The sequence below is a fragment of the Alligator mississippiensis genome, chromosome 1, assembly GCF_030867095.1.
Source record: "Alligator mississippiensis isolate rAllMis1 chromosome 1, rAllMis1, whole genome shotgun sequence".
NCBI lineage: Eukaryota > Metazoa > Chordata > Crocodylia > Alligatoridae > Alligator > Alligator mississippiensis.
In genome coordinates this window covers 74,177,382-74,202,860 of record NC_081824.1, presented here as the reverse complement: position 1 = coordinate 74,202,860, position 25,479 = coordinate 74,177,382, and the positions used below count along the sequence as shown (strand labels likewise).

The window sequence follows — 25,479 nt, the reverse complement described above, 5'->3', positions numbered from 1 at the left end:
TCATCCCTGGAATGTCACTGTTATAGAATTAACACAGGATGCACACTTTTGATGTGGTTTTTGTTTTTTTTCAGGAACCGATTTCACTTTTCATAATCTTTTTGTTTGTGTTCATTCTGTGATTTTGTAGGCCTCATCTTGGACTATTTTCTTTTCTATTATAATACTATTCATGCTAATTATTCAATAATATTCAGAGGATTTGCCTGACAAAATTCAGCTCCTCCTTATTGCAGAAACATTCACTGAGTCAAATACCAACATGCTATGTGCAGCTCTATGCCTGAAAATTTCTGGGCCAAATTCATCCGTAATGAAAATAATGGTATAGGTTAGTCAGAAAATGAATTTTACTGCCAAAGATATTACTGCTAGTCTTGTTTAATAATGTTTCTTAATATATTTGGTGGAGAATGCTTAACTTCAATTTCCTTCTGAAAAGTGAGACTAGAAGCTGGAATTTATTTCTCAAGAGATCTATTTTCTGTGTGAATTCACAAATATCTGTTGACATCTTATGAGAATGTTAGTGGCAAAAGTTTCTTGGACTATTGTTAGTGTTGTAGAACTAGTACGCAGCTGAGTGAGAGGGCTCTAGCTTAGAGTTCGTAACTCGTGTTCCAGGTATAGGGTCAGATTCTACCCACAGAAACCCCTTTTGCATGGTTATGTAAGTAAAGCAATTTCATATGACATTTTCCATGAAAACTGGCCTCAGAACACCCTGCTGCTGAGTACTGATGTTACCCGTATGTAATGCTGAGGTTTCGGCCAAAAAACCGGCCTTCCATTGAAACCAAAAAATGTGCATGAAAAAGCTGAAGTTGTTGATTTTGGAGAGAAAAAAATATATATGCATCGATTATAATAAATGCATTATTTTGTCAAATTTAATCAAAACTGGCATTTCATTTACCAAAACCTGGGGTTTCAGAAAACTTTTTTTCTCCAGTGTTATAGAAAAAAAATGAGTTGAAAAAATGAATCTACTTAGAAGATTGTAGTTTTTTTTAGAAACATGTTAACCATTCATAGTTTGTAACCAGCTAATGTAGTTGCATAATTTATGGTTATAAAAAAAAAAAAATCCCGAATTTTCAGATTTAAAAAAGTAACTGCAAATCCATATTTTTCTGTGAATAAAATGAAACACCACTATATTTATATTGGTGGCATTTTATTTTAATCAGGGGAAAATCTGGATTGGGGGTTACTTTTTTAAATCCAAAAATTGAGGATTTTTTTTATTAATTAGAGAAAACCAGGATCCCTGGTTATCAGTAAGACTATGACACATTTTTATTTTTTAAACTAGCATTACTAACCAGAAGAAAAACTTCTGAAATATTTTGATCTCTCAAAGATTTGAATAATATTCGCGGGATTCAAATGCTTATTTTATTCAAGTATGTGATGTCTTACTATATATGTGATGCGGTAGTAGAGTGGACTTGCGACCTAATTTACTGCACTTTAGTAATTTAGCCTAAGAAATCTGGATGCTGCACAGAATACAGAAGTCGCTGTACCCCGGTAAGAGCTCCAGTGTGACAATATGACAAAAATGCAAAGGCAGTGATGCAGAATTAAGCATCCAGTAAACTTAGAATAATGCTGGATAGTCAATTAATATACTGCAAATAATGGTCTACAAACTCTTGCTGCGTTTTGTGATGTGAACTTGCCACAGAAGAAGGCAAGGTGATGGCCAGCTGGTGAGGAAGCCTGGGAGAAGGCTTGCGATGCCAGGAGCTGGTGGGACCGGTCCATCAGCCCCTGGATGTGCAAGCCCTGTCCGCTACTTGGCAGCAGGAACGGGAAGCCTCTACGCTGTGCTACACCTGCACCGTATCGGCCCCATTGTTGCTCCTAGCTTCCCTTCAGCCTGGCCCACCTCCGCTCCCAGCGGCTTTCCCAGGACCAGAGCCCGCGCAGCGGGGACGCCCAGCGGGGCCCTGACCCCCCCCCGCCAGATTCCGCCAGGCGCCACGTGGCACCGCTGAGGCGCCGGGCGGGGGCTCCCCCGCCACCTCGAGCATCGCTCCGTTATGTCTCTGTCGCCAAGAAGCAGAAGCCAGGGATGCCGCGGGCCCCTCCCACGCGGGGGAGCCACGCGCGGGGCCCAGCCCGGCCCTCCCTTTGTCTGCGCGGCTTTGTCTCAGCGTGGGGGGGGGGAATCCCCCTCGGGCCGCCCCTCCCCCCCAACCTGCGCACAGCACAGGTGCAGGGGGCGGGGCTCACCAATGGCGCCCCCCGCCCCTTCCGTCCCCCTGGCTCGGGCAGCCCCGTGGCGGCAGGCTGCGAGAAGGGGAAGTGGCGTCCCCGGGGCGCACGAGGCGCCGCGCGCGCGCTCAGCAGCCGGCGCCGGGGGGGCGGGGCCAGATGCAACGTCGCTGCGCGGCCCGACGGGGGGCGGGGCCCGGCGATAACCCTTGCGGAGCTGCCTGGGAGACCCCGGCGCTGGGGTTGCGCCAGCGCGCGCGGCGCCGCCTCCCTCGCGCTCCCCCGCCCCTCGCGCTCCCGCCCCCCCCCCCCCCCCCGCCGAGTGGAAGGGGCCGGGGCTGGTGCCAGCAGCGGCGTGAGCGCTCGAGCGGCCGCCATTTTACGCCCGCTCCAGCACCCTGCCCGGACGCGCCGAGGGGCCGCGCCGCCGCCGCCGAGCCCAACCGCCCGCCGCGCCCCGAGCCCCGAGCCGGCTCCCAGCCCCGCGCGCGCAGGTCAGCGCCGGCCGGCGGCGGAGGGCGGGCTGGGGCGGGCCAGGGCGGGGGGCGAGCGGCGGCTGCCGCCTGCCGAGCGGGGCCGAGGCCGGGAGCCGCGTGCGCGGGGCTGGGGCCGGGGCTGAGGCCGGGCGCGGCAGCGCAGCGCTAGGCCCGGGCGGGCCGCGTGGCCCGGCGCATTGTCCCGCCGGCTCCATTCATTGGGCGGGCGGTGCCGGTGCCGGGGCACGTCTCGGCGGCGGGTGGCATTGTGTGGGCGGGCGGCGGGCCCCGGACCGGACCGGGCCGGCCCGGCCCGCGGGGGAAGGGGGCCGGCGGGCCCGGGAGGAAGTTGTAGGACAGCAGAGCACGTGTTTGCAGCGCGCTCATGGCCGCCGCCGCCGCCGCGCTGGGTGCGGACGGGGCAGCGCTTTGTTCGCGCCCCCCGGGCCCGGCCGCGCAGGAGGCGGAGGCCGCGGCGGTGTCAGTGAGGGCGGCTGCATGTGGCAGGGCGGCTGTGCCTCCTCCTCCCTCCCCCACCATTGGCTTCTTGCTCCATCTCGAACTTGTTGGGCGCTGCTCAGGGAGTGTTAGGGCGCGGAGAGGCGGTGAGTCAGTGTCTGGCTGCCTTGTGCAAAGCCCTGCAGGGAAGGCTCCCCCACCCCCGCCGGGCAGCCGTGCTGCTCGGGGCTTCCTTTGTGCTCTGGGCTTCTTCAGAGACTGCTCGCTGCTTGCCTTGCCTTGCCTTTCTCTTTTTTTTTCTCCCCTTTTTTTCTTGTGGCTTTCCCGGGCTCCGCAGCGGCATTGGCAGGGTAGGGGCCCAAGTAGCAGCTCCGTGTAGGCAGAGGGAGAGCAGGCAGTTGCATGTGCTGTCATTTGCTGATCTCCCGCGCCAAGATTTTTAGCTTAATTGTGATGCTTATTGCGTTCGAACAGATATCTGTCAACATGGCTACTGAACATGTTAATGGGAATGGTACTGAAGAGCCCATGGACACTTCTGCTGCAGTTACCCATTCTGAGCATTTCCAGACATTGCTTGATGCTGGTTTACCACAGAAAGTTGCTGAAAAACTAGACGAAATTTACGTTGCAGGTAAGATGCAAAAACTTGCAAAATCATACTTTGGATCTTTTCATTGGATTCCGCTGGCTTTGGGCTAAAATAGCAACTTTTTGTGGTTTCCAAAAGTATGGGGACTGCAGTCATGTCTTTTAGTGTTGATTTGCTGATTTTTATCTCATACTTTTTTTTTTAAACTTACCTAGTGTTACCAGAGACTGTCTGGGGCTAGGTTATGAAAGTCACTTGGAGTGGGTGGTGGGGAGGAGGTAGGACAGGAGAAGGGTGCACAAGACCATAGCAACAGCTGGCAGAGGCACAGCTGTCTGTTCTTCGTGACAGCAGGTGATGTTATTAGTGTATTTTATAGTAGCTTTAAGCAACTTAAGAGTAATTGAGGAACTGGTAGTATTCTCTAATTGTTGAGGCTGTTCTGTGATTTGGTATTTTGACTCAGGAGTGTACAGGTGGTGCTGTGTTTCTCTGGCATTGTATAGTTCTGGGGTTTTTTTCTTTCTTTTGAAGCTCAATTCTTGGATTCTGGTAGTAATTTTGAGTGTTTCAATTCAGTCTTAATGCTCCTTTTCCCAAAAAGTCAAATTTTGATGATACCTTGTTACCTTTAGTTCTGTACAAAGAAAATAAACATAGCCATTCCACTACTTGATGCCATGTAATATTGCAAAAAAAAAAAGTCATAAAAATCATTTGACAGACTATTTTAAGGGTTTTATTCTTGATGGAGAAAAGTTGAGCATTTTTCATCATGTTTTGAATATTTGTGAAGGAGGAACAGTAGATACGGCTTCTTGAACAAGTAAAACGGATTGTGTTACTAAATGATCCGACATCGCTAAAATGTAATGAATATGGTTAAACAAAGATTGTTTCTCAAATATAATTAGCAAAAATTTTGCTTTTCCCTAGGGCTAGTTGCACACAGTGATCTAGATGAAAGAGCTATTGAAGCTTTAAAGGAATTTAATGAAGAAGGTGCATTGGCAGTGCTTCAACAGTTTAAAGACAGTGATCTCTCACATGTTCAGGTAATGTTAAGCAATTTAGCGTGTAAATGTGGGGGAAACAAACTGCTACTAGATGGTCAAAGCTTGAGCAGTTACAGCCAGAGCTCTTTTTTGATGTATAGAACTTGTACAGTTTGGATAAACTGACTGCTTCAAAACAAAGTTGGCTCTACTTTTTCAGAACAAAAGTGCCTTTTTATGTGGAGTCATGAAGACATACAGGCAGAGAGAGAAACAGGGGACTAAGGTGGCAGATTCTAGCAAAGGACCAGATGAGGCCAAAATCAAGGTATGTGCCTGAAGGTGTAAGATAATATTGTAAATTTTATAAATGTAATTTATTTTTTTTCATATAAGCCAGAGCTTACTCTTTGTAACTGTGTCTTGCCAGGTATTTCTAGTTCAGATCACTCAAACCTGTTTATCAGTAAAATCTTATTTGCGCTGTTCCAGAAATTTTGTAACTCCTTTTTCAAAAAATAGTAATGATTTCTTCAAATGAAATATGCACGCTTGTTTATTGCAACTACTTAAAATAATGCTAACACTCACGTTAAGCAACTTGCCAGAAAGGTGTCTTATACACTGAGGTATCTTTGTCTCAGGCTAAAAAAAAAAATACCTGTGCCTTTAGTCTTATACAATTAGGAGTGAAAGTTTTAGTGCAAGATCTTGACTGGTACCACAGAAAAACAGGATATCTCTGTCATATCAATATCCAATTATGAACTGTTCCTTTAATTATGAATAATAGCTGCTTTGTTGGTGTTTTTTTAGACACGCCCATTGGATTTGGGATTTTAGTTCTTTTTTAGGTCAGTGTATTCTCTTTTTATAAGCAGTATACAAAGATTAGTTTAAACTTATTGCAGAATACAGTGAATATCCAAGAAATAATTGCCTTAGGCGTATAAATCATACCAGGAAAATAAATGATTTTTAAAAGATTTGGGAAACTAAATGGACCCAGCTAAAATTAAGTCCTTTTTTGGGAAGGGTATACAGCATATATATCAAATGAGTAAGATGCTTTGACTGGATCAGTTGGAAGAGGAAGATGATTTTTTGCTTCTTGTGTCTTGCTGAAGTATAAAATCTAACTTGTTTAATGAGTACATCTCAAATTCTCCCTTAATTTGCTTTTTTCTCTTTCCCAGTTTTGACTTGCAATTTCAGTAAGCCTTTATGGTTTTAATTAATTTTTTCTGTTGCTCTTTCTTAAAATTGATCTGAACACACAACATTTCAGGTAGTTGATGTCAGTAGCTTGAAAAACTGTATATAATATAGTAAATATTTGGAGCTAGTAGGTGATGATATAATAGATCAGTCGTGTTGTGTTGAAGTGACACATTCCCTGCCTGGGGAACTTTTGACCCTGAAGAGTGTGTGAAAGACAGAAAAGGGTTATTATCCCTGCTTTATACTCGGGCAACTGAGACACTGTCTGTCACTGCCCTGTGGTATCTAAGCGCATGTCTGTGCTTCAACTCCATGCCTATAGGCAGTCCCACTAATTCAGTAGGACTAATGTACCTAAGTGTTTGCAGGACTGTGCATGTCAAAACAGCGACTCCAGGTATTGAGATACCTTAATAGACACTTGCTATTCTGTCACTTGGTTTAATTTTTATATTTAAAAATGTTCAGCATACCTTCACATGAAGAAATGTGAACCTTTTGTTTTGTTGGGCTGCTGCATAGCACACCGTTCAATCTCTCAACCAAGTAGTGTTTTAATAATATGAAAATAGCGTGCATTACACTTTAAATGTACTCATTTCTGTATATGCAGTGGGTTTGTATGCCTGTGGAAGTTCCAGAACACTAATATTAATGTAGAGATAAAACACGCCTTAACTTAAATTTTTAGATTTGTCTTAAGTTAAATTGTCTAAGACCAGACTTTTACACAATTTTTTTTTCTTTTTCCTAAGGCACTCTTGGAAAGAACAGGTTATACTCTTGATGTGACTACTGGACAGCGGAAGTATGGTGGCCCTCCTCCAGATTCTGTGTATTCAGGGCAACAGCCTTCTGTTGGTACAGAGGTAAGCAGAGAAATAGTTTTATGTAAAGAAAAGTGGCTTGTTTCTTGCATGCATCTTTAAATGACATTATATGTGGTATTTGTAGATATTTGTGGGCAAGATTCCAAGAGACTTATTTGAGGATGAGCTTGTTCCATTATTTGAGAAAGCTGGGCCTATCTGGGATCTGCGCTTAATGATGGACCCACTGACTGGTCTAAATAGAGGATATGCTTTTGTCACTTTCTGTACTAAAGAGGCAGCTCAAGAGGCTGTTAAACTGGTAAGTGGTTTTGTGTTTGTTTGTTTTTTTTGTTTTGTTTAACATCTTGTGATGCTTCTCTACCTATTGGGGAACTGCTCTATTTCTTGTCAATTATTTTAAGAAGATAGTATGTTACAAATGAGTTATTCCATAAGTGTTCATTGTCGTTATTTAAAATATTCTTGCGCCTTTCTTTGGATCTTTTGTACTGACTGCTGTCAAAGACAGGGTACAGAATCAGGTGGATTTATGGCCTGACCTAATTGGGCAACTCCTACATTCAAACAAAAGTTCATGACAACAATAGGGTCTCTAGGTTTTCCTTTCTTCACTGTTTGTATTGGGGTGGGTTATTTTGGAACTGATCTCTGAAAAGAGTGTTTTTTCTGCATGGTTATAACTGCTGGTGCGTGTATGCAGCAGTGCGTTCCATGTAGACAAAACACTGAGGACACGCATTTTATTTAAGGTAAGTAACTTAATCATGAAGTACCTTCAAGTGTATTTACTAGCAAACTTGTCTGCCTGTCTCTCTCTCTTTCATTGCGCTATAAAAATGGAACATAACTTATCTTTCAGGGGTCAGGCATAAATTCCAAACTGTATTTTTCTGTCAGTCTTTCTCTTTCTTTCATTTTAACTCCAAGCCTCACCCAGCATTTTGGCAGTGCATTCTCCCCCCCTTCCCCTACTTCATTTGGGGCTGAGCATCAATTCCCCTTTTAGTTAAAGTACTTCTAGGTCATTAGGTCATTTATATGTTACCTTCGCTTAAAAATATGAAGTAGTGAAGTAATGTGTTTAATCTAGTCATACCTGGATCTCAGTTCTGTATAATTTGCTGCTAATAAACCATTGGCCTGGCCTGTTGATGAATTCTTTAAGGAGCATTGATTGAGGAATATTTAGAAGTTTCATTAACTTTTGTGTGTGTACTCCTGCTTGTTGCTCCTTTAATTTTCAGCTTTGCTGTTGTTATTTTAAATGTCTCTAGTTGAATGCAACAAACAGTGCAGCTGCCCCCCCCCCCCCCCCCCCCCCCCCCGAAAATAAAATTGGAACTGGCTAGAGAAACTGGCTAAACTTTTTTTTTTTTTTTTAATGTTAGATGCATGAAGTAAGCTGATAACTTTTTTTTTTCTGGTTTTCTTTTAAAGTGTGAGTAATACTTCAAGTTGATAAGTATACTGTGATAGGAAAAAAGGTTGGGAACTGAGCTTAGATCTGGACTGTCTTCTGCTTTATGTATTTGAGGTGGCATTAGTACTATAAAAGTATGCACCTGTGCATTTACTCACTTTTATATCCAGTTTCTGTTTGTCATTTAAATTGAAGCAAAGGAGAGGAGTTTGGGGAAGTACAAGGACAAATTCCAGTTGGGATGGGAAGCCATCTTTTCTAGCTTTAGTATGTAGCAGGATGCTGTTCTGGCTTTGAGTTAACTTTGTTAAGGTTGTTTTAAAACATTCAGGTAAGGGCAAAGACATCAAAACCAATTTCACACAAGTACCTTGGCAAGAGTTGACTTTATGTGTATCCTCATCTGAAATTGGCTGATTAAACTGGGATCTGAAGAACTTTCCTGGTAGTTCAAAATCAGTCAAGTAGGAGAATGGGGATCTAAGTAAGGCATGGGCATAGTGCCCTTGTGAAAAGATTCTCTCTCTCATTCTTGTTATCTGTGAATGGGGAGACTCCTAAGATGACTGCCAATGCAGCTTTTTTGGGTAGTACTGCAAGGGGTCATTTTTCATCATCCAGTGGCTTGTAGACATTTACTACTTTTTCCCCATAGTTGTAAGCTGTTTTTTCACCTTTTAGCTTATTGGCCTGCTGAGATGCCTGTGTTTTGCTATATGGCTTTTTTCCTTCTTTTCTTAAAGCCTCATCAGTTTGACTGTTGCCTGTAGACTTGACTATTAGTCAGGGAACTGGCCAAAGCTTTGTCAATTTTCTGTATTGCTGCTTGGGTGGTAAACTGAACAGTTTTTCAGATCCTGGAAAATGGTGTTGTATCAGTTCGTATTTGGATTGTTACCTAGGTGTCCATAAAACTAAAAAAAATCTTAAAAATTCAGTAGGAACTAAAACCTCAGGCTTTGTCCTATCCAGTAGTCAATCCAAGCTTCCTGTTTGAATTCAGGGTTTGGAAAGACTGAAGTGCCAGTGTGTTTAAAAAAGCTGCTAAAGTTGTGGATAAGTGCAGTCTAAATAGAGTTCCCAAACCTGATCTGAAACATGGAGGTGGCTATTATAGAGGTTTTTTCTATACCACTCGGTGTGGACTGTTAGCACTGCAAAGCTTTCTATACTGTTACATCTTATCCTTATACATTAGCTTATCTTTTTGATGTATTCAGTGTTTAGCTTAAACTTAGAGGTCTCAGTAACAGACTTTGTAAAATTGGTGTAAACTTGTGGTTAAACACCCATGTTCATATTTTTTTCTGTTAGGCTAGTGAAATTAGCAATAGTAGCTGGCTCTCAAAAGCTTTTACTTTAGCAAAGAAGCTAACATTTATTAAAAGAACACGCACATTTTTTTTAAATTCAACTATACTTTTACATCTTGCAACGAAATAACCTGAAGCCTTCTCACTCTGCTGTTCTTCAGCATGTTAAAGGATTTAAAAAACTTATTTTGTTTTCTCCTTACCCAGTCTTAACTTCAGACCTGTGCTATAGCAAAAGTGGCACAGGTCTTGTAACGTCTTTCCCTCTTAGCATGCTTATATTTATCTGTAAACTGGCTCAACGCTTGCATATGAATCCCAGTTGAAAGTAATTTTGGGGTCATCCTGCTCTCTAGTGGACATTTGTGTATTCCACATGTGCTACTGGATGTAGAACAGTTAATGGATTTAATTTGAGAAGTTCATAACTAGAGTAATCAGAATTGTTATAAATAGGGGAAAATGATAAATCTGGATAAAGAGGAAAGAGTATGGGGAAAATACAGCATACTTGACTGTGATGGGTGTTACCTTTCTATTCTGGAAGACGGTGTGTATTATTTTTTGGTTTTGTTTTTTTTGCGTAGGTTTACCCTACTGCTTCCTAGAGTTAACACATGATTCCATGAAAGTGTCTCTAATGTAATAAAATTCCAGTGTAAAATAGATAGGATGACCATATTGTTTTTAAGGAAATCTGGGATGAAACCGGGACATGTGGTCACTTTTTTTTAAAGTACTTGGAGTACTGAGTCCAGTTCTGGGTGCCGCATTTCAGGAAGGATGTGGACAGCATTGAGAGGGTCCAGAGGAGACCGCTCACATGATCAGGGGGCAGCAAGGCAGACCCTACGAGCGGAGGCTACGGGACCTGAACCTGTTCAGCCTCCACAAAAGAAGGCTGAGGGGGGGATCTGGTGGCTGTCTACAAACTGGCCAAGGGGGACCAGCAGGCTATAGGAGAGTCTCTGTTTCCATGAGCACTACCAGGAGTAATAAGGAATAACAGCCATAAGTTGACTGAGAGTAGATTCAGGCTGGATATCAGGAGACACCACTTCACAGTCAGGGCGGCTAGGATCTGGAACCAACTTCTAAGGGGAGTGGTGCTCACTCCTACCCTGGGGGTCTTCAAAAGGAGGCTAGATAATCAGCTAGCCAGGGTCATTTGACCCCAGGATTCTTTCCTGCCCATGGCAGGGGGTTGGCTTTGATCTGCTCAGGTCCCTTCTGACCCTACCTACTATGAAAATTAGGGGACCAGTGTGTAAAGCTAATCAGAAGCACAGATAAAAGTGAAATTAGCCAAGTATGTCTTTCTAAGCCAGAGGTAAGCAGTGTAGGGTACATGAGGCATGTGCCAGGTCAGGGAAGGGACAGGCAGCACAGCAGCAGATAAGGTAGAGCAGGGGTTCCCAAAGTTTGTGTTACGGCCCAGTAAACCACGGCCCAGCAGTCACAGCTGACCACAGCCGGAATTTCTGGCTGGAAGACGGGTGGACCAAACCCTGTGCTGCTGCGGGCCCTGCAAAAGGAGCCGCAGCTTCTCTGCCCGGCTCTGGGGGGCTGCAGTTTGCCAGTCAGCAGCAAACTTCTGATCCGGCAGCTGACCTGCTGTGGTCCAGGGATTGAGAACCCCTGAGGTAGACGAAAGGAATTGGAGTGGCACTCAGGAAGGGCATAGGGCTAATTTGTCTTTGGCACACTGAAAAGTTTGACCCGTGTTGTTGTAAGCGTTTTGAGTACCAGTTCCCCAGAAATTCATAGTTGCTGTTTAGTACAGGAAGTAAATAAGCTAAATCTTAAAATACAGGTGAAATTTCAGTTAGGTAAAGTGAGGTAAATAGTTATATTGGGATTGCCTAACATGCTGGAGGAAAAACTTTAGGAGGTTAATTCATCCACAAGTAATAAAGGCATGTGTGCTGCATTTGTCCAAAAGGCACTTTAGCAGTAGTGTCTTCAGCACGGAGTAGGAGGGAATTAAATATGCTGAACTGGCACTTTTACTTGTAGTATGTTTTTGTGGCATTCTTCCATGCAGATATAGTGCCTGGGCTTGACCTTACCTAATATGAGATTTAAGATTATGGGCGGGATGTTTAAAGAGACATTGGTAGCTTGCAAATACTTTTTTTTTAAAGACATGGAAGTTGTAACACTTAACTTTTACTGTTGTTAATGTTTTATGCTTTCCTCAGCTTGGACAATGAAAATTGGTTAGTCAGGGTTTTTGTTTTTCCAAGTGTTCTTCAAACTTTCATGAAGTACCATAGTATTGTAATGTGCTTGGAGTATAATAAACACGTTAGGGTGACAATAAGTTTTAACTTAAACACCCACTGACAAAATTTGAGGCAAGTGTTAAAATGTTTCTTGCTTGTTTTAAAGAAAGCATTTGGAACCACACTTGATCTGACTCCTTTAAACCTGATTAAATAGTATTAAAAGAGATGCAATATGTTGATCCAACAGGATGTCTGGTATCTGATCTAAAAGATGATTTTTCATCTTTTTGAGGAAAATTAGTTTCTTACCTCAATTTTGAGGGATAGCACACTTTACCTGGGGAAGAGCATACCCTAATTAATGCAGAAGAGAGTTCACCAATAGTAGACACTAATATAGAGTGAATATATGATATCCCTGTGTATGTTCATTGCTTTGTTTTGAAGACTACTTTTCAAAGTGCGGAGAAAAAGCAGAGCAGAGGATATTTTAAATAAAGTTTTATATCTTGGGTACTGTTTCTGGGCTACCCAGGAATGCTACTACAGCCAAAAGGGAGATGAGAATCCTTTTGATGTAGCAGGTTTTTTTTTTCTTTTAACTCATTGGCATATAGTTATCAAGCATTGGTTAAAATCTTCAGCGGGACACAATTAGTATTACACTGGTACAAAACAACAACTGTATTATCAAAACATGAGACGTTCTCAATAGCATTCACTAGAGAGGGAAAGAAGTGATGTGGAAACCTGAAAACACCAAAACTAAAATTGCTACTAGAAAAAATTTAAGGTTGACAGGGTCTTAAGAAAAGAAATACATACTTCCCTGCATGAAGAGCTGGCTCTTGAAAAGGGGAAAATGGAGACTGCTGTTAAAGCAGTAGAGAAGTTGATTAAAATGTGTCTTTTGCCTGTGAGATGACTATTTCCACAAATAAAGGAAATACAGGGTATTAACCTCCCTTCCCCCCCCCCCCCTGCACTTTTTTTAGATTCAGCCTGTCCAGGGTGCTATGCCTAAATTGCCCACTTCGGGAGTGGTATTTGAATAGCAAGTCTTAAAGGTTTGGGTTTTTTTTAAGATTCATTCAGTTGAATTCATTTTTTTTTTTTTTTTTTTTCTCCTGTGCAGTTAAAGTACTCTTGAAGTATTTTGGCAGTTGCTCTTGCATATCCTCATAGCTTTGGCTTTGATTCTGTGATTATTTCTTGAGAAGAAATTCTTACTGTCTGAAGGTTGTTCTTATTTTTTATTGTTATGTATGGGAGTTGTACAGGGGATTGTTGAAGTGAACCTTAACTTGCTTTTTATTATGCTTGATTCAGTTTAAGGAGAGGGGCTTGTTAAAACAAGCTGCATCAACTATGGTTCTTCCTCTTGTAAAGTCTTGAGTTCATAGTTTCCTTCAAGAAGGAAAGATGAAGCTTAGAGACCTGGGAAGGGAAGGCAGTGCTAGCTGAAATTGAGGACCTGTGGTGGAGGAAAAAAATACCACAAAAATGCAATCATGAACATGCCACAACAGATGTATTAATTAAGTTGCAAAGAATTTTATACCTTGATAATTGTAGCTCTAGAAAGGAAAAAAATATTTGGTCTGGATATCTTTGAATTGGGATTTGGAAAGCTTATTTATAATTTATCTTACTGTTTTTATTTCAGTACAATAATCATGAAATTCGTTCCGGGAAACACATTGGTGTATGCATCTCTGTTGCCAATAATAGGCTTTTTGTTGGCTCTATTCCTAAGAGTAAAACCAAGGAACAGATTGTTGAAGAATTTAGCAAAGTTACAGGTAAGTCAGTATGCATGTTTTGGGAGCTGGACAGAAATAAATGGGTAAAATGTATGATCAGTGATTAACTCTTCACCATCTTTCAGGTTATGTTGTATCATGGCTGACTTCTCTACTTCCTTTCACTTTGTCCTAGCCTTTTGGATGTCTTGCTCTTAGTCAGCTGGTAATCTGTCATTCTTGCCTAGGCAATGCTGTGTTTTAGAGCAGCGTTTCTCAACCCATGATTCGCGACCCAAAAGTGGGTCATAAGAATATATGAAAGGGTTCTGAACAAACTTAAAAAATGGATTTTTGTTTAAAGGAGAAAAACATGGGAAACCATGGCTTTTCCCTTGCAGGTTTTGGGCCTCCCCTGCCCCATATACTAAGGGGCAGGGGGCAGCAGGTCGAAAGTGAGGGGCACTCGGTTGGGACTGCCCATTGGTTTTTACGAATGCGTCCTGGTACAAAAAAGGTTGAGAACCACTGTTTTAGAGTAATATAGTCTACTATCCATAACTAAACCTTAGATTGTATACATACAACAACCTAGCAGATGAAAGTAGTCTTGTTGGGGGGAGGAAAAGTGTCTACAACTCAAAGGGAGATGCTGTGCTTTGTGGCTAAAAGAGACCAATTAATAAGGAGGCAGTTCTCTTCTCCTTTTTGTCTTACTAGACTTACATGAGGGGTAGACAATCCTTTAACTAAGGCTAATGAATTAAGGAGCTATAACTTTTATTATAGACTTCCTTTTAACATGGAAAACTGTCTGTTGGGTATCCTTATGCACTTTCTGGTTGAGCAGTGTTAAGACTTCTGAAGTCTTAACTCTGTCTTTGTCTCTTGTTTATGTCCTGGAAAGTGTTCCCATGCATGCCAAGATACTACAGTGACAAGTGAGTTACAATATCTGAAGGTATAGAAAGGTAACCTGGCCTCTTTACAGTGGTCCTTAAAACTGGTCCATGCTGTTTTCACATCTTGTAGATCACATGTTTTTAAGTCAGATCATCCTTTTGTTTTATATCATAAACATTTGAATTGAAGTTGCATTTTAAAAAATATTTTGTTTAATTTCAGAGGGTCTGACGGATGTCATATTGTACCATCAACCTGATGACAAGAAGAAAAACAGGGGTTTCTGTTTCCTTGAATATGAAGATCATAAAACTGCTGCTCAAGCCAGGCGCAGGTTAATGAGTGGCAAAGTAAAAGTCTGGGGAAATGTTGTTACAGTTGAATGGGCTGATCCTATAGAAGATCCAGATCCTGAAGTCATGGCAAAGGTAATCAAGGAATGAAGAAATACAAATATAGATGTATCACTTAAGTTGTTGTAAAGTAAATGTCTTTTTATATTAGCTGTAGCTGAAATAATGCTTTTGGTGTTCTTGACAGAGAAGTTGAAGGCAGTCTTGTGCAGTTGTTTTGTATTATTTTGTTTAAAGGTGTTTGTTTTTAAACAACTGGAAAATTTAAAGGGAACTCAAAAGTTGAGTGGCATTGGCAAGTAACATCCATTACAGGTTGGAACTAGGGATGTGAACAATTATAACTGGTTATCATTTAGTTTGGGGTGGAGAAGGGAAACTATGCGTCGCCCCAAATGTGATAGGGCGGGCAGGAGGGGAGGGAGGGAGGAGTGAGGGTAGAATTCACTAGTATGTGGTATGGTGGGGAAGCGGCAGGGGAGCCACAAGGGGCCCAGTCCTTCTTGTGGCAGCACAACCCCTGCCCCTTCCCTACCATCTGTCCCGAGGCACATGTGCCCTTGTCACTGGCAACAAGCTTCACCAGGCTCCGTGGAGCCCTGCCCAGCTCGTTGCTGGCAGCAGGTGGTGGGAAAGGGTCCGGGGCTACGTTGCCTGTACAAGGACTGGGCCCCTCGTGACTTCCCCAACATCCACCTCGAGGTGCAAGTGCACCTGCTACTGGCAATGGGCTGGGGCTGTGCAGACCAAGGTGCAGCTGCTTGCAGCCTTATGCCAGCGGCTACAGGGAGCAAGGGGCTTTTCCAGCCCCCGGCTGCTGTCTGCAACTTCATGGGGACTGTGGTGGCACTTGCCACTGATGCCACTGCAAATGGCCCCAGTCCCCTGGGCAGCTGTGCAGACGAGGCTTTTCCAGCCTGCTGCTGCGAATATGTCACTGCAAGCAGCAGCAGTGAGACCCACCACAGCCCTGTAAAGCTGCAGGTAGCAGCAGTGGGCGCATTGCTGCTGCCTGGAGAATGAGTGAGTACAGGCAGGCGGGTCCCTTGCAGATGCATGTTATCAGCAGGGATCCAAGTTTCCTGTTTCCTATGGAAAAACGGAGAAAATCACTGATTTCTCTGCTAAAAGGGGAAAATCTGCTCTTTCTCTGATAAAAGCAGGAAAGCTGCAGCTTTCCCTCTTTTGCAAAGAGCTCTGCAGGCTGGTAGAGTTCCAGCCTGCAAGAGCTGTTCGCAAAAGTGGTGGGAAACCCCCAAACCTGCCCAGAGGGGGAGGGAGAGTGGGAAGGACGGGGCCTGAGGCTTCATAGTTTCATAGTTAGATAGTAGGGTCGGAAGGGACCTGAGCAGATCATCAAATCCGACCCCCTGCCACAGGCAGGAAAGAATACTGGGGTCAGACGACCCTGGCATGGTGTCTGTCTAGCCTCCTCTTAAAGACCGCCAGGGTAGGAGTGAGGGACCACTTCCCTTGGAAGTTGGTTCCAGATCCTAGCCACACTGACTGTGAAGTAGTGCCTTCTGATATCCAGCCTGAATCTGCTCTCTGTCAGCTTATGGCCGTTGTTCCTTGTTACTCCTGGTAGTGCTCGGGGGAACAGGGACTCTCCCATTGCCTGCTGGTCTCCCTTGGCCAGTTTTATAGATGGCCACCAGATCCCCTCTCAGCCTCCTCTTGCGGAGGCTGAACAGGTTCGGATCCTGTAACCTATCCTCATAGGACCTGCCCTGCTGCTCCCTGATCATGCGAGTGGCCCTCCTCTGGACCTTCTCGATGTTGTCCACATCCCTCCTGAAGTGCGGCACCCAGAACTGGATGCTGTTTTTACTCCCAAGGCTTACTTGTGGTTCACCTTCCTTCTGTAGCTTGTACGGTTATATAAGTGGGGGTTGATGGGGTTGTGTCGCAGGGCTGTAGAGGGGAGCTGGCTGAGAGAGCGGGGAGGTGTTGGTGAACCACACAGAATTCCCAGCTGGCAGCCTGTGGACCGCCAGTGGCACTATCCGGTCCAACCAGGCTTGGAACCTCCACACGTGGCTTTCCTTAAGGGCCTGTAGTGCCGCTGGTGGTCCATGTGCAGCCAGCTGGGCACTCCGTGTCTTTCACTCTCAGGGGGCAGGGGGGACCCATGCCCCCCTAGATCTGTGCATGGGGCAGGCTCAAGCTCCTGTCCTGCTTCCTTCCCGCAGGGCCTCTGCATCCCTGCAGGCACAAACTACTGTGGCTGGGAACAGTGGGGCCGTGCAAGGATTTCACTCCCCCCCAATATGGTGGCAGACCTCCTGCGCCTGCTACCACTTCTCTCACTGCAGCCCCACATCTAGGAGGTGCGCTGCCAGGGTAGCTCGGGGTGAGCAGCTGCTAAGAGAGCCTCACGTGGCCCTGCTGTTCCTAGTTGCTCTGGGTCACGGAGGGAAGCAGGGCACAGTGGGCCCACAGATGCTTGCCACTGTTCCCTTCTGACTTCTCCCTGTGACCCAGTGCATCAGGGAACAGAGGAGTTGTGCAGAGAGCCTCCTCACTGCTTCTTGCCCCTTCACTGTCCCAGTAATGTGCTAGTGCCTTGATGGGCGCAGCCCCGTGTGCAGGAAGTAGGTCACCGGGGCAGTGGAGGTGGGGTTGTAAGTGGTGGCAAGGAGGTCTTTCGCATGGCTCCTCCACTCCCTGCCATGCTGAATTGGCGGGGGGGGAACAGCAGCGAGCAGGGGTCCTACTGTTCCCTGCTGCCCTGCTCCCCCCCGTGACCCGGCGCAGCTGGGAACAGCGGGGCTATGCAAAAAACCCTCCTTGCCACTGCTCGCTCCCCTGGTGATTTGCCTCACGGTGTGGGGGGGGGGGGGGGGGGCTGCACTGAGGGCAGTGATGCAAGCATGTTGCCGGGGTAGCGGGGGACTGAGACACAGTATAGATCACTGTCCTCAGCTGCGCCAGGTTGTGCCCGCCAGCTGGCGGAGGCCCTGGAGGAGCGAAGCAGGGTGGGAGCCCATGCCCGCAACCTGCGCCTGCCCCACTTACAGATCTTGGAATGCAGGTCATCCCTGGCTCCCTGGGAGTGGGTGTGCCAGCAGGGAGTCAGCCCTCACCCAGATGAGTGATCTGCAGCCCTAGCCTGCTTCCAGCAACCACACGTTGTGGCTCCAAGCCCCACTCTGGGCAGCAGTCTCAGTCTGTGCCTGCCCTGGGTACAGATTTTGGGGGTATGGGTCCCTCCTGCCCCTGGGAGTGTGTGCAGCAGCAGGGAGCCTACCCTGCCTGAGGTCCGTAGCCCTGGCAGCTTGGGGCCCCTCCAGCAGGGGTGTGGGAGCAGGGGCTGTGGGTGTTTGACAAGGGGCACCAGCAAGGCTGTGGATGGGGAGTGAAGGGCATTAGCAGGGCTGGGGGGACTGTGAGGGAGCCTTTAATTTTAATCATGGATTTTGGGTTTTTTAGCAGAGAATTTGTGATTTGATTTTTTTTTTTTTTTTTTTAATTGGGGAAAACCAGGATCCCTGGTGATCAGTTAACTGATAAACTCCTCTGATGTTATTAGTTAAAAGGGCGCTTAATTACTTAGTATTTACATCCCTAGTTGGGACTGCATCTTGACTTCTGTTTTTTTTGAACCAGTGCTAAAAAGTATGTTTCTAATCCATACTCTGAAATGGAAAAGACAGAGTGGCTCAAATCAAGGTAGCTTTGTGGTGTCACAAGCAAGAAGTGATCAAAAGTCTTTTGGGATCAATGGGAGTTTTTGTCAGCCTGTAAAACTAATTTACTTAAGTGTGACACTTTTCTTGTCATTCCAAAATTGTATAGCTTCATTAAGGAGCATAAACTGAATTTGCTAAACTTAATTCCAAAAAGCTGTATTTCATCAGCTTAAATAAGTGCTCCTTTTGGAAACGATTTCAGATGTATGACTTTTTTCTTCTCTTTCCCAGATCTCAAAAAAACGTTAACAGTGACAACACTTTATGTAGAAATTAGACTCGTGTCCACATTTTATTTTAAAATGTGAGATTTTTTGTGGAAAACCTTTTTAACATTTTAAAATTCAATGTAGTAATTATTTGCAAGTGTTGTTGCTATATATAGATGGATTTGCTTGTTTTTTACTTGAATATTTCCATTGTTCCCACTTTCTCTTGAGTTCCATTGCCTAGCCCAGGTGCTTGAGCAGATCCCAGACTGTGTCCTACAGTTTTTCCCTGTCTGCTGCCTTTCTGCCTGTCATGGGTTTGTTTTTTGTTTTTGTTTTTTCACTTGAGCATTCACTTGCAGGAATCCCATTGTTGATCCCTGGAAAGTGGCTTGGACAGGGTCTCTTTAAGCAGGAGGAGGCTTCCTTTCCTAGTATTAGTTTAGTATGAAAGCCCTTGCTCTGCCTGCAAGCTTTATCTTCTCCGCTTTCTTGCCTAGTGTCCTAGAATTCCAGTAGCAGGGAATGAGGAATCTTGCAAGGAAAATATACCTGAGGTGACACCTCCTCCAGATGGCAAGTTCTCCATCTGATCAGTCTTTTGACTCACAGAAATGGACCTTGCTCAGAAACTTTTATAATGCCTGTTGAGGGAGGACTTCTCAGATGACATGTCATAAAATGGAAAATGAAGAAGGCATGGCCAGGGATCTTGCCTAAGTCTACAGCTTTGTTTCTGAAACAAGACCCGAGGAGCAAGGTTTTATGGTTCCCTGCCTCATTCATTCCTTACATAGGTACTTTTATGGGTGTCATTCTGAAATGCCTGAAATACTTACTGATGGAGGTTGGGGGGACATCTGCATCTACATCATAATTATCTTAGCTCTTTTAGAGAATCAGAGTTCTATTCACTTAGTGCAATGGACTAGAGAACACAAGAGATGAGTCCCCAGTGAAATTTCAGGGAGGAGGGCTTAAGCAACGGGCTAACTGAGAATAGTAGGGGGACTGGTTTGGGTTTGAAGTTGGTCATCTGGATGATAGGCAGACAAAATGGGAAGAAGAATAGGGGAAGGATGAGGCAGTCATCCATGTGTTGTCTGTTTGTTACCTTTCCTTTCACCCCGGCCCCATGTATTAAATTTTGAACATGGCAAATAATTACTCATTTACCTTCCTGTATCCACACTACTGCAGTTCTCAGTATAGTTCTCAAGTAGAGGAACTGTTGGGTTTTAGAATGGCTACCAAATCATGGATGCTGTTAATATTTTCCATAGTAACCATAGGTTTCAAATATACTGACCTTATGGGCTTAATGAACCACCTCCACATGGAGCCTGTGGTGCTTGTCACAGAGGCTGCTACAGCTATGTTGCTGTGGGCCACTATGAGTCAATGCTGTTCCTGCTCACCCTCCCCTATACCTGCCACCAAATTTTGGGTTTTTGGTCACTGTTGCTGAATAAAATTTGGTGGTGTTTGGCACAGCAGAGAGAAGTCTGCCATGGGTTGCCAACCTTCAGCCTGTAGCCCATGGAGCTGGGGGGCTTTGGCAGCATTTATGGGGAGGTAACACTTTTGTAGGTGACACTGCTGGGTGGGAGGACAGAGATGGAAGAGGGAGTGATCGTTCCAGTGGTGTGGGCTGGGTTGGAAGCAGCTCAGGCTTGGAGCTAAGCTATGTTAAAGTAGTTCCCCCAGTGCAAAACATTGACCCCTGGTCTCCATTCTATTCATTATCTATTTGAGCAGCTAAACTTACTTAGAGAAGAGAGGGCCATTGATTGCAATCTTAGTCATTGATTTACAATTGTGTTAGTAGAAAACGTGTGGAACATGATTAGGAAATATTTGTGGGCCAGGGCATGAGAGCTCCTATGTTTGGCATTACAGTTATTGACATGTTTGGGGGTAAAAAGATGATTTAGCCAGCAAGTGAGAAGCTTTTAGACTGAGGGAGTGGTCTTGATGACTACTGTCTGCTTTGGCAAGTGTCAGGGATGATAACTCAAGATTAGGTACTGCAGCTATAGTATAGGTACAAGGAGAAATCTAAACAAGTTGTGTGACTACCAAATCCTCAATCATGGGTGCTTCCTTGAGTTTTGAACAGCATAGGTGACTTAGGAAATTATGGTTGGAAGGGACCTTAGGAGGTCATGTAATCCATCCCCAAGTAGATCATCCCACCCAAGGCTTTGTCTAGCCAGGTCTTAACAACCTCTAAAGACAGAGATTCTGCAACTCCTCTGGGTAGCCTGTTCCAGTGCTTTATTACCCTGCTGGTGAGAGAGTTTTTTCCTAATATCTAACCTAAACTTCCGTTGCTGCCCCTTGAGACCATTGCTCCTTGTGTCATCCGCCACCACTGAGAGCAGTATATCCACCCTCTGTAGTCACCATTCAGGTAGCTGAAGGCTTCTGAAATAACTTAGGATAGGAAGTTTGTAGTCTACTAAAATTGCTTTTAGTTCTCTTGTGGGCAGGAAATATCCTTATCATGTTAGTTGATGCAACTCAAATGTAATGCTGTTTGAAATTAGCATGCACTCTTTGCTTTACTAAGTGCTTATGTACTTGTTGGATGAATTCTTGGGTAAAAAGCCATCTCTGTGGTACAGGCTTTTCAAAAGTTGACTTCTGCATGTAACTGATTTTAGCAGCTAGCTCTACTTTAAAACAATGCAGTGAGTTGAAAATTAATGTTAGGAAACTTTTCAATAATAACATGGAGCTGATCATTGAAGGGTGAGGGATATGGGAATGCTGTTTATTGGTAGGGGAAGATGCTGGGTTTTGTCAGGTGGGTTGTCTTCAGCAAATTGATTTTTTCAGATTTGCCTTATAGAATATTGGATGCCTAAAATGGAATGTATTTACCTTGATGTTGCCTATAGCTGCAGTGTGGTTTGGGGAAATTTTAAAACTTACATTTTTAAATTGGAAGGCACAACTTATAACACAAAACTGACTTGTTCATATTTTAGGTGAAAGTACTTTTTGTACGTAACCTTGCCAATACTGTAACGGAGGAGATTCTAGAAAAGGCTTTCAGTCAATTTGGAAAATTAGAGCGAGTGAAGAAATTAAAAGACTATGCTTTCATTCATTTTGATGAACGGGATGGTGCTGTAAAGGTAAGTTGAAGACTCTAAATTAACTCTGATGTGTACAGGGAAGTGGTGACTAAATTGAATTGTAAGAGTTGGATATGTTTTCAACTTGAGAGCGCTCTCCTGTAGTGTTATTTACCATATTGAACTAAAAATTCCATACTACTGGATTCCCTGCAGGTAAATTCTTGTAAATTACTGGTAATGTTGGTTGTGATTTGCCTTTTAGTCTGAAACAGATTTCTAGCAGTTCATACAACTGAATTAAGCTACCATAGAAATGCACTTGCATTTGTTGTGCCAAACTGAAATGGATGCTTGTTTTTCCACTAAAATACACCAGGAAAATAAAAGGAAGCTCTTTTTGGAGGTAAAGATCCTCCAAGAATGGTTTGGAAACTAAGCACAGTGAAGCTTCTTCTTTTGTGCTTATGTAGTAGATTTCCTAGGAGCAGATTTAATTTGTCTTTTCTGAACTGAGGTAATCTTCTGTTCCTTTCCCTTGGTGAAAGGGAAATGCTGTTGGTTTCTCCATCTTCTGGTAGAATGATAGTTGGCCCCATACCTATTTTCTACTCTGATTGAAGAGGGGAGACTGATATAGGGTTGCATCTTCCCCTGTTTGTCTGGCTATTATGATGTAGAAGCATGGGCAGTGGAAGAGTAATCCTTTGTAGATAAGCATTCTCTTAAGGCTAATCTCCTAAGGAATCAAGAGGTTCCCTTCAAGTGGCAGGATCTTTCAGATTCCTTTCCTTTTAAACTTGTTTGCAAATGTTTAATGGAACCAATAAGTAATCTACTGTTCCTTGGTCAGAATGACATTATTAGTATCAGTTAGGGGGGCAGGGTTGTAGACTTTTTTTTTTTTTTTTTGTTCTTTGTAGTGGAGACCTTAAAAATAGGCTAAAATAGCAAAAATTAAAACAAAACTTCAAGAAGCTACTAGGATTGGTCTCTTGCTTCACTAATGCTTTCTTGTTTTCAAGTGTATGTTTGAATCAAAAAACTCTTTACAGCTGGCCCATTAATAAAGCTCTTGATCACAGAACTGTATGCTGAATTAATGATATTTGCAGATGTCACAATAGTGTGTTCACAGTTGCAAGTAGAAGAAAACCATCTTTAAAAGACTATTTTAATTTTGAGAACCAAGCATGGGGAGACACTTAAATCTCCAGGAATTCTGTAATCTGGCTTTCAGATTTTGTTTTGCTCTGAAGGATATGCTTTAAAAAATTGTGATGCATGCTCTACGGGGCAAAGTAAGTAGAGTATCTTTCTTAGGAATAATTTTTAAAATCTGATTGATTCCTTCAGGCAATGGAAGAAATGAATGGTAAAGATTTAGAGGGAGAAAATATTGAAATTGTTTTTGCTAAGCCACCAGATCAAAAAAGGAAAGAACGGAAAGCTCAGAGACAAGCAGCTAAAAATCAGATGTAAGTGTAAAAAATTGCATGCGTGTATGTTGTTGATATTTATCACACCAAAAATACCTTTTTTAAAGAAGAAAGTTGCAGCTTAGGAAATATTAACCAGTACAACGAAGTGTATTAGCATTTTATTTCTCTTGTAAAAAATTCAAATATGATACACCTACACAGTTACCTTGATAAATCCTTTTTTTCAGTGTTGCCCAAAGGTAGCTTTTCTATCAGAATTGGTGTAACATTTTGCTGAGTGGTGTACAGAGATGGATGAAAATCAAATCCTCCTTAAGAGCTCATAGTCTGAATTCAGTAGTGAAATGCATCCAGTTATGTTCACCTACCTGGTTGCAAAAGCTTTACTTTTGAACTGGGCACCTCCTTCTGTTTGCTCCCCCTCAGTTTCATATAGTGTCTGCCAAGTTCATCCATATGAATACAAGCATACACTGAAGCTTTCGTATGGGCCAGGGCTTCGTATGTCCAACTTCTGGGTGGCTGGGGCTGCATGCTGCTGCAGCCCTTCTGCTGCATGGGCAGCTTTCCATGTCTCCTTTCACTGCTGCACCACCTGGAGTGGGAACAGGAAGTGGAGGGGGAACCTGGAGGTCTTGATGTCGTCAGGAAGGGGGGGGGGGGGGAGGACATGGGAAGAGTGGTTGCTGGCTAGGAGCTTATGGGCCACCAGTTGGACAGCCCTGATATGTACAGTCTAGGAAAAGCCAGCCAACATTCTGCCACTTCAGTAATGTTGAATGAGCCCATTCATTTTTGTTCTTAAAAAAACAAAAAAACCCCCCAAAAAACCAGGAGCTTTAATTTTTTGTGCAAAATTATATTCATCTTACCACTGTTCTGTTCAGTACTTTACTATATTCTGCTTTGGTTTACCATGGGTATCCTATGGCTTTTCAGCTCCTATTCTATATTTCTCCAAAAATGCTTGTTCTGTCAGTGCTGCTGTTTAAGCCTTCAAGAAGATTGGAAAGATAAGTCAGCAGAATAAAAGCTAGGTTAGCTGGTGACCTTATGTACTCATGGGACTACTTAAGATTGTCCTGTTTGCAGTTGTTGTCTAGGCCACTGACAGATATGGGGAGGGGAAAAACACAGCGCTTTACTGGGAGAGGAAGCTCCTCATTAGTTTGACTTTGCTCCCCAGCATCTGTATAAATTTGGCACATCAGCAGGGCTTTTTGACACTTTTATCTAATAGCGAATTCAATCATCTATTAGCTAAAAGCTTCAAAAAGCCCTGCTGAAGCACCCAGTGTATACAGACGTTGGGCAGGCTAGGTCAAACTAATGCGATGCCTCTTCTGGGCATGCACTGTGCTTGGTGCAGGGACACACCAAGCTGGAAGTAAAGTGCTGGGTTTTTTTTGCATTTTTCCACATGTGTTAAGCAGTCATACTTTCCAAATGTTCTCTCTTGCCTTGTTTGTCTCTTTCACTGGGCATTTGCTGCTGCTGTTAGCCTTTGCCTTGGCTTCAGTATTCTGGGCTCTACCCTCATGTTAGACTTGGTTTCATTTACTTTTTTCAGAAATACATCAACTCTTGTGTATTAAGTACCTCGGAAGCAGCCACAAGAGTACTTGTTTGTTTACTACAGTTAAGGTGCATACAGGAAATCATATGAACATAATTGCAATGCAGGTAGTTGTCTTATTTTGCCATTTTGCTATGAGGTCTTGTTTTCTTGCTTGTTTTGATTAATGCCAAAAGGAAGGAAGTTCTGATGGAGTATTAGACCATTGATCTCTCTAGTCCTGTTTCAAGACTCTGTTGTTGGCCTATATTTTGTAAAGGAAAGTGAGATTTCTTTGGTACACCTGATCAGTTTAGAGTGCCTTTTTTTTTTTTTCTTTATAGGAAGGCTGTAGAAGTAGTCTTTGGTCCAACCCCAATTCCGACTGTTCTCTATAACATAACTGAAATTACTCTGATTAGCGTGACTGCACATTTTTTTCCTATATAAATACCTTAAACTTATTTGTGTCAGATGCACAGCAGTAAATTTCCCTGCTTATTTTATGTTGAACAGAATTCCCCTTTCACCTTAAACTAATGAATAAATTTAATAAATTAAGTTGATCTAATAAAAGATATCAGATTCACCCAAAGAAACTTGTCTGCCTTTTCAAGTTGGCACGTACATTTTTATGGGCTGGTGAAGTAGCAGTTCTCTTCTGACTTTAGCAGTATTGGTTCTTTGATTTGATGTACTGTTGACTGTTACTCCAGTCAACCTAAACTAGCACTGGTTGT

General features: G+C 43.5%; 1 protein-coding gene across 6 annotated transcripts in view; it reads left to right on the top strand.

Moving 5' to 3' along the window:
- Positions 1 to 2,568: 2,568 nt before the first annotated feature.
- Positions 2,569 to 25,479, top strand: part of SYNCRIP (synaptotagmin binding cytoplasmic RNA interacting protein) — a 30,451-nt gene continuing 7,540 nt past the window's right edge. For 4 of the 6 annotated variants that reach the window (XM_006267853.4, XM_006267852.4, XM_006267851.4 and 1 more), the window contains exons 1-9: positions 3,633 to 3,792; positions 4,687 to 4,805; positions 4,966 to 5,073; positions 6,722 to 6,835; positions 6,921 to 7,097; positions 13,427 to 13,562; positions 14,628 to 14,833; positions 21,653 to 21,802; positions 23,099 to 23,220. In XM_006267853.4, coding sequence (XP_006267915.1) covers positions 3,645 to 3,792; positions 4,687 to 4,805; positions 4,966 to 5,073; positions 6,722 to 6,835; positions 6,921 to 7,097; positions 13,427 to 13,562; positions 14,628 to 14,833; positions 21,653 to 21,802; positions 23,099 to 23,220 — 1,280 coding nt within the window. In that variant the 5' untranslated portion in view covers positions 3,633 to 3,644. Of the gene's footprint in view, positions 2,718 to 3,632; positions 3,793 to 4,686; positions 4,806 to 4,965; positions 5,074 to 6,721; positions 6,836 to 6,920; positions 7,098 to 13,426; positions 13,563 to 14,627; positions 14,834 to 21,652; positions 21,803 to 23,098; positions 23,221 to 25,479 lie in introns of those variants that run through there. The other 2 variants (XM_059731783.1, XM_059731778.1) reach the window with 2 other exon arrangements.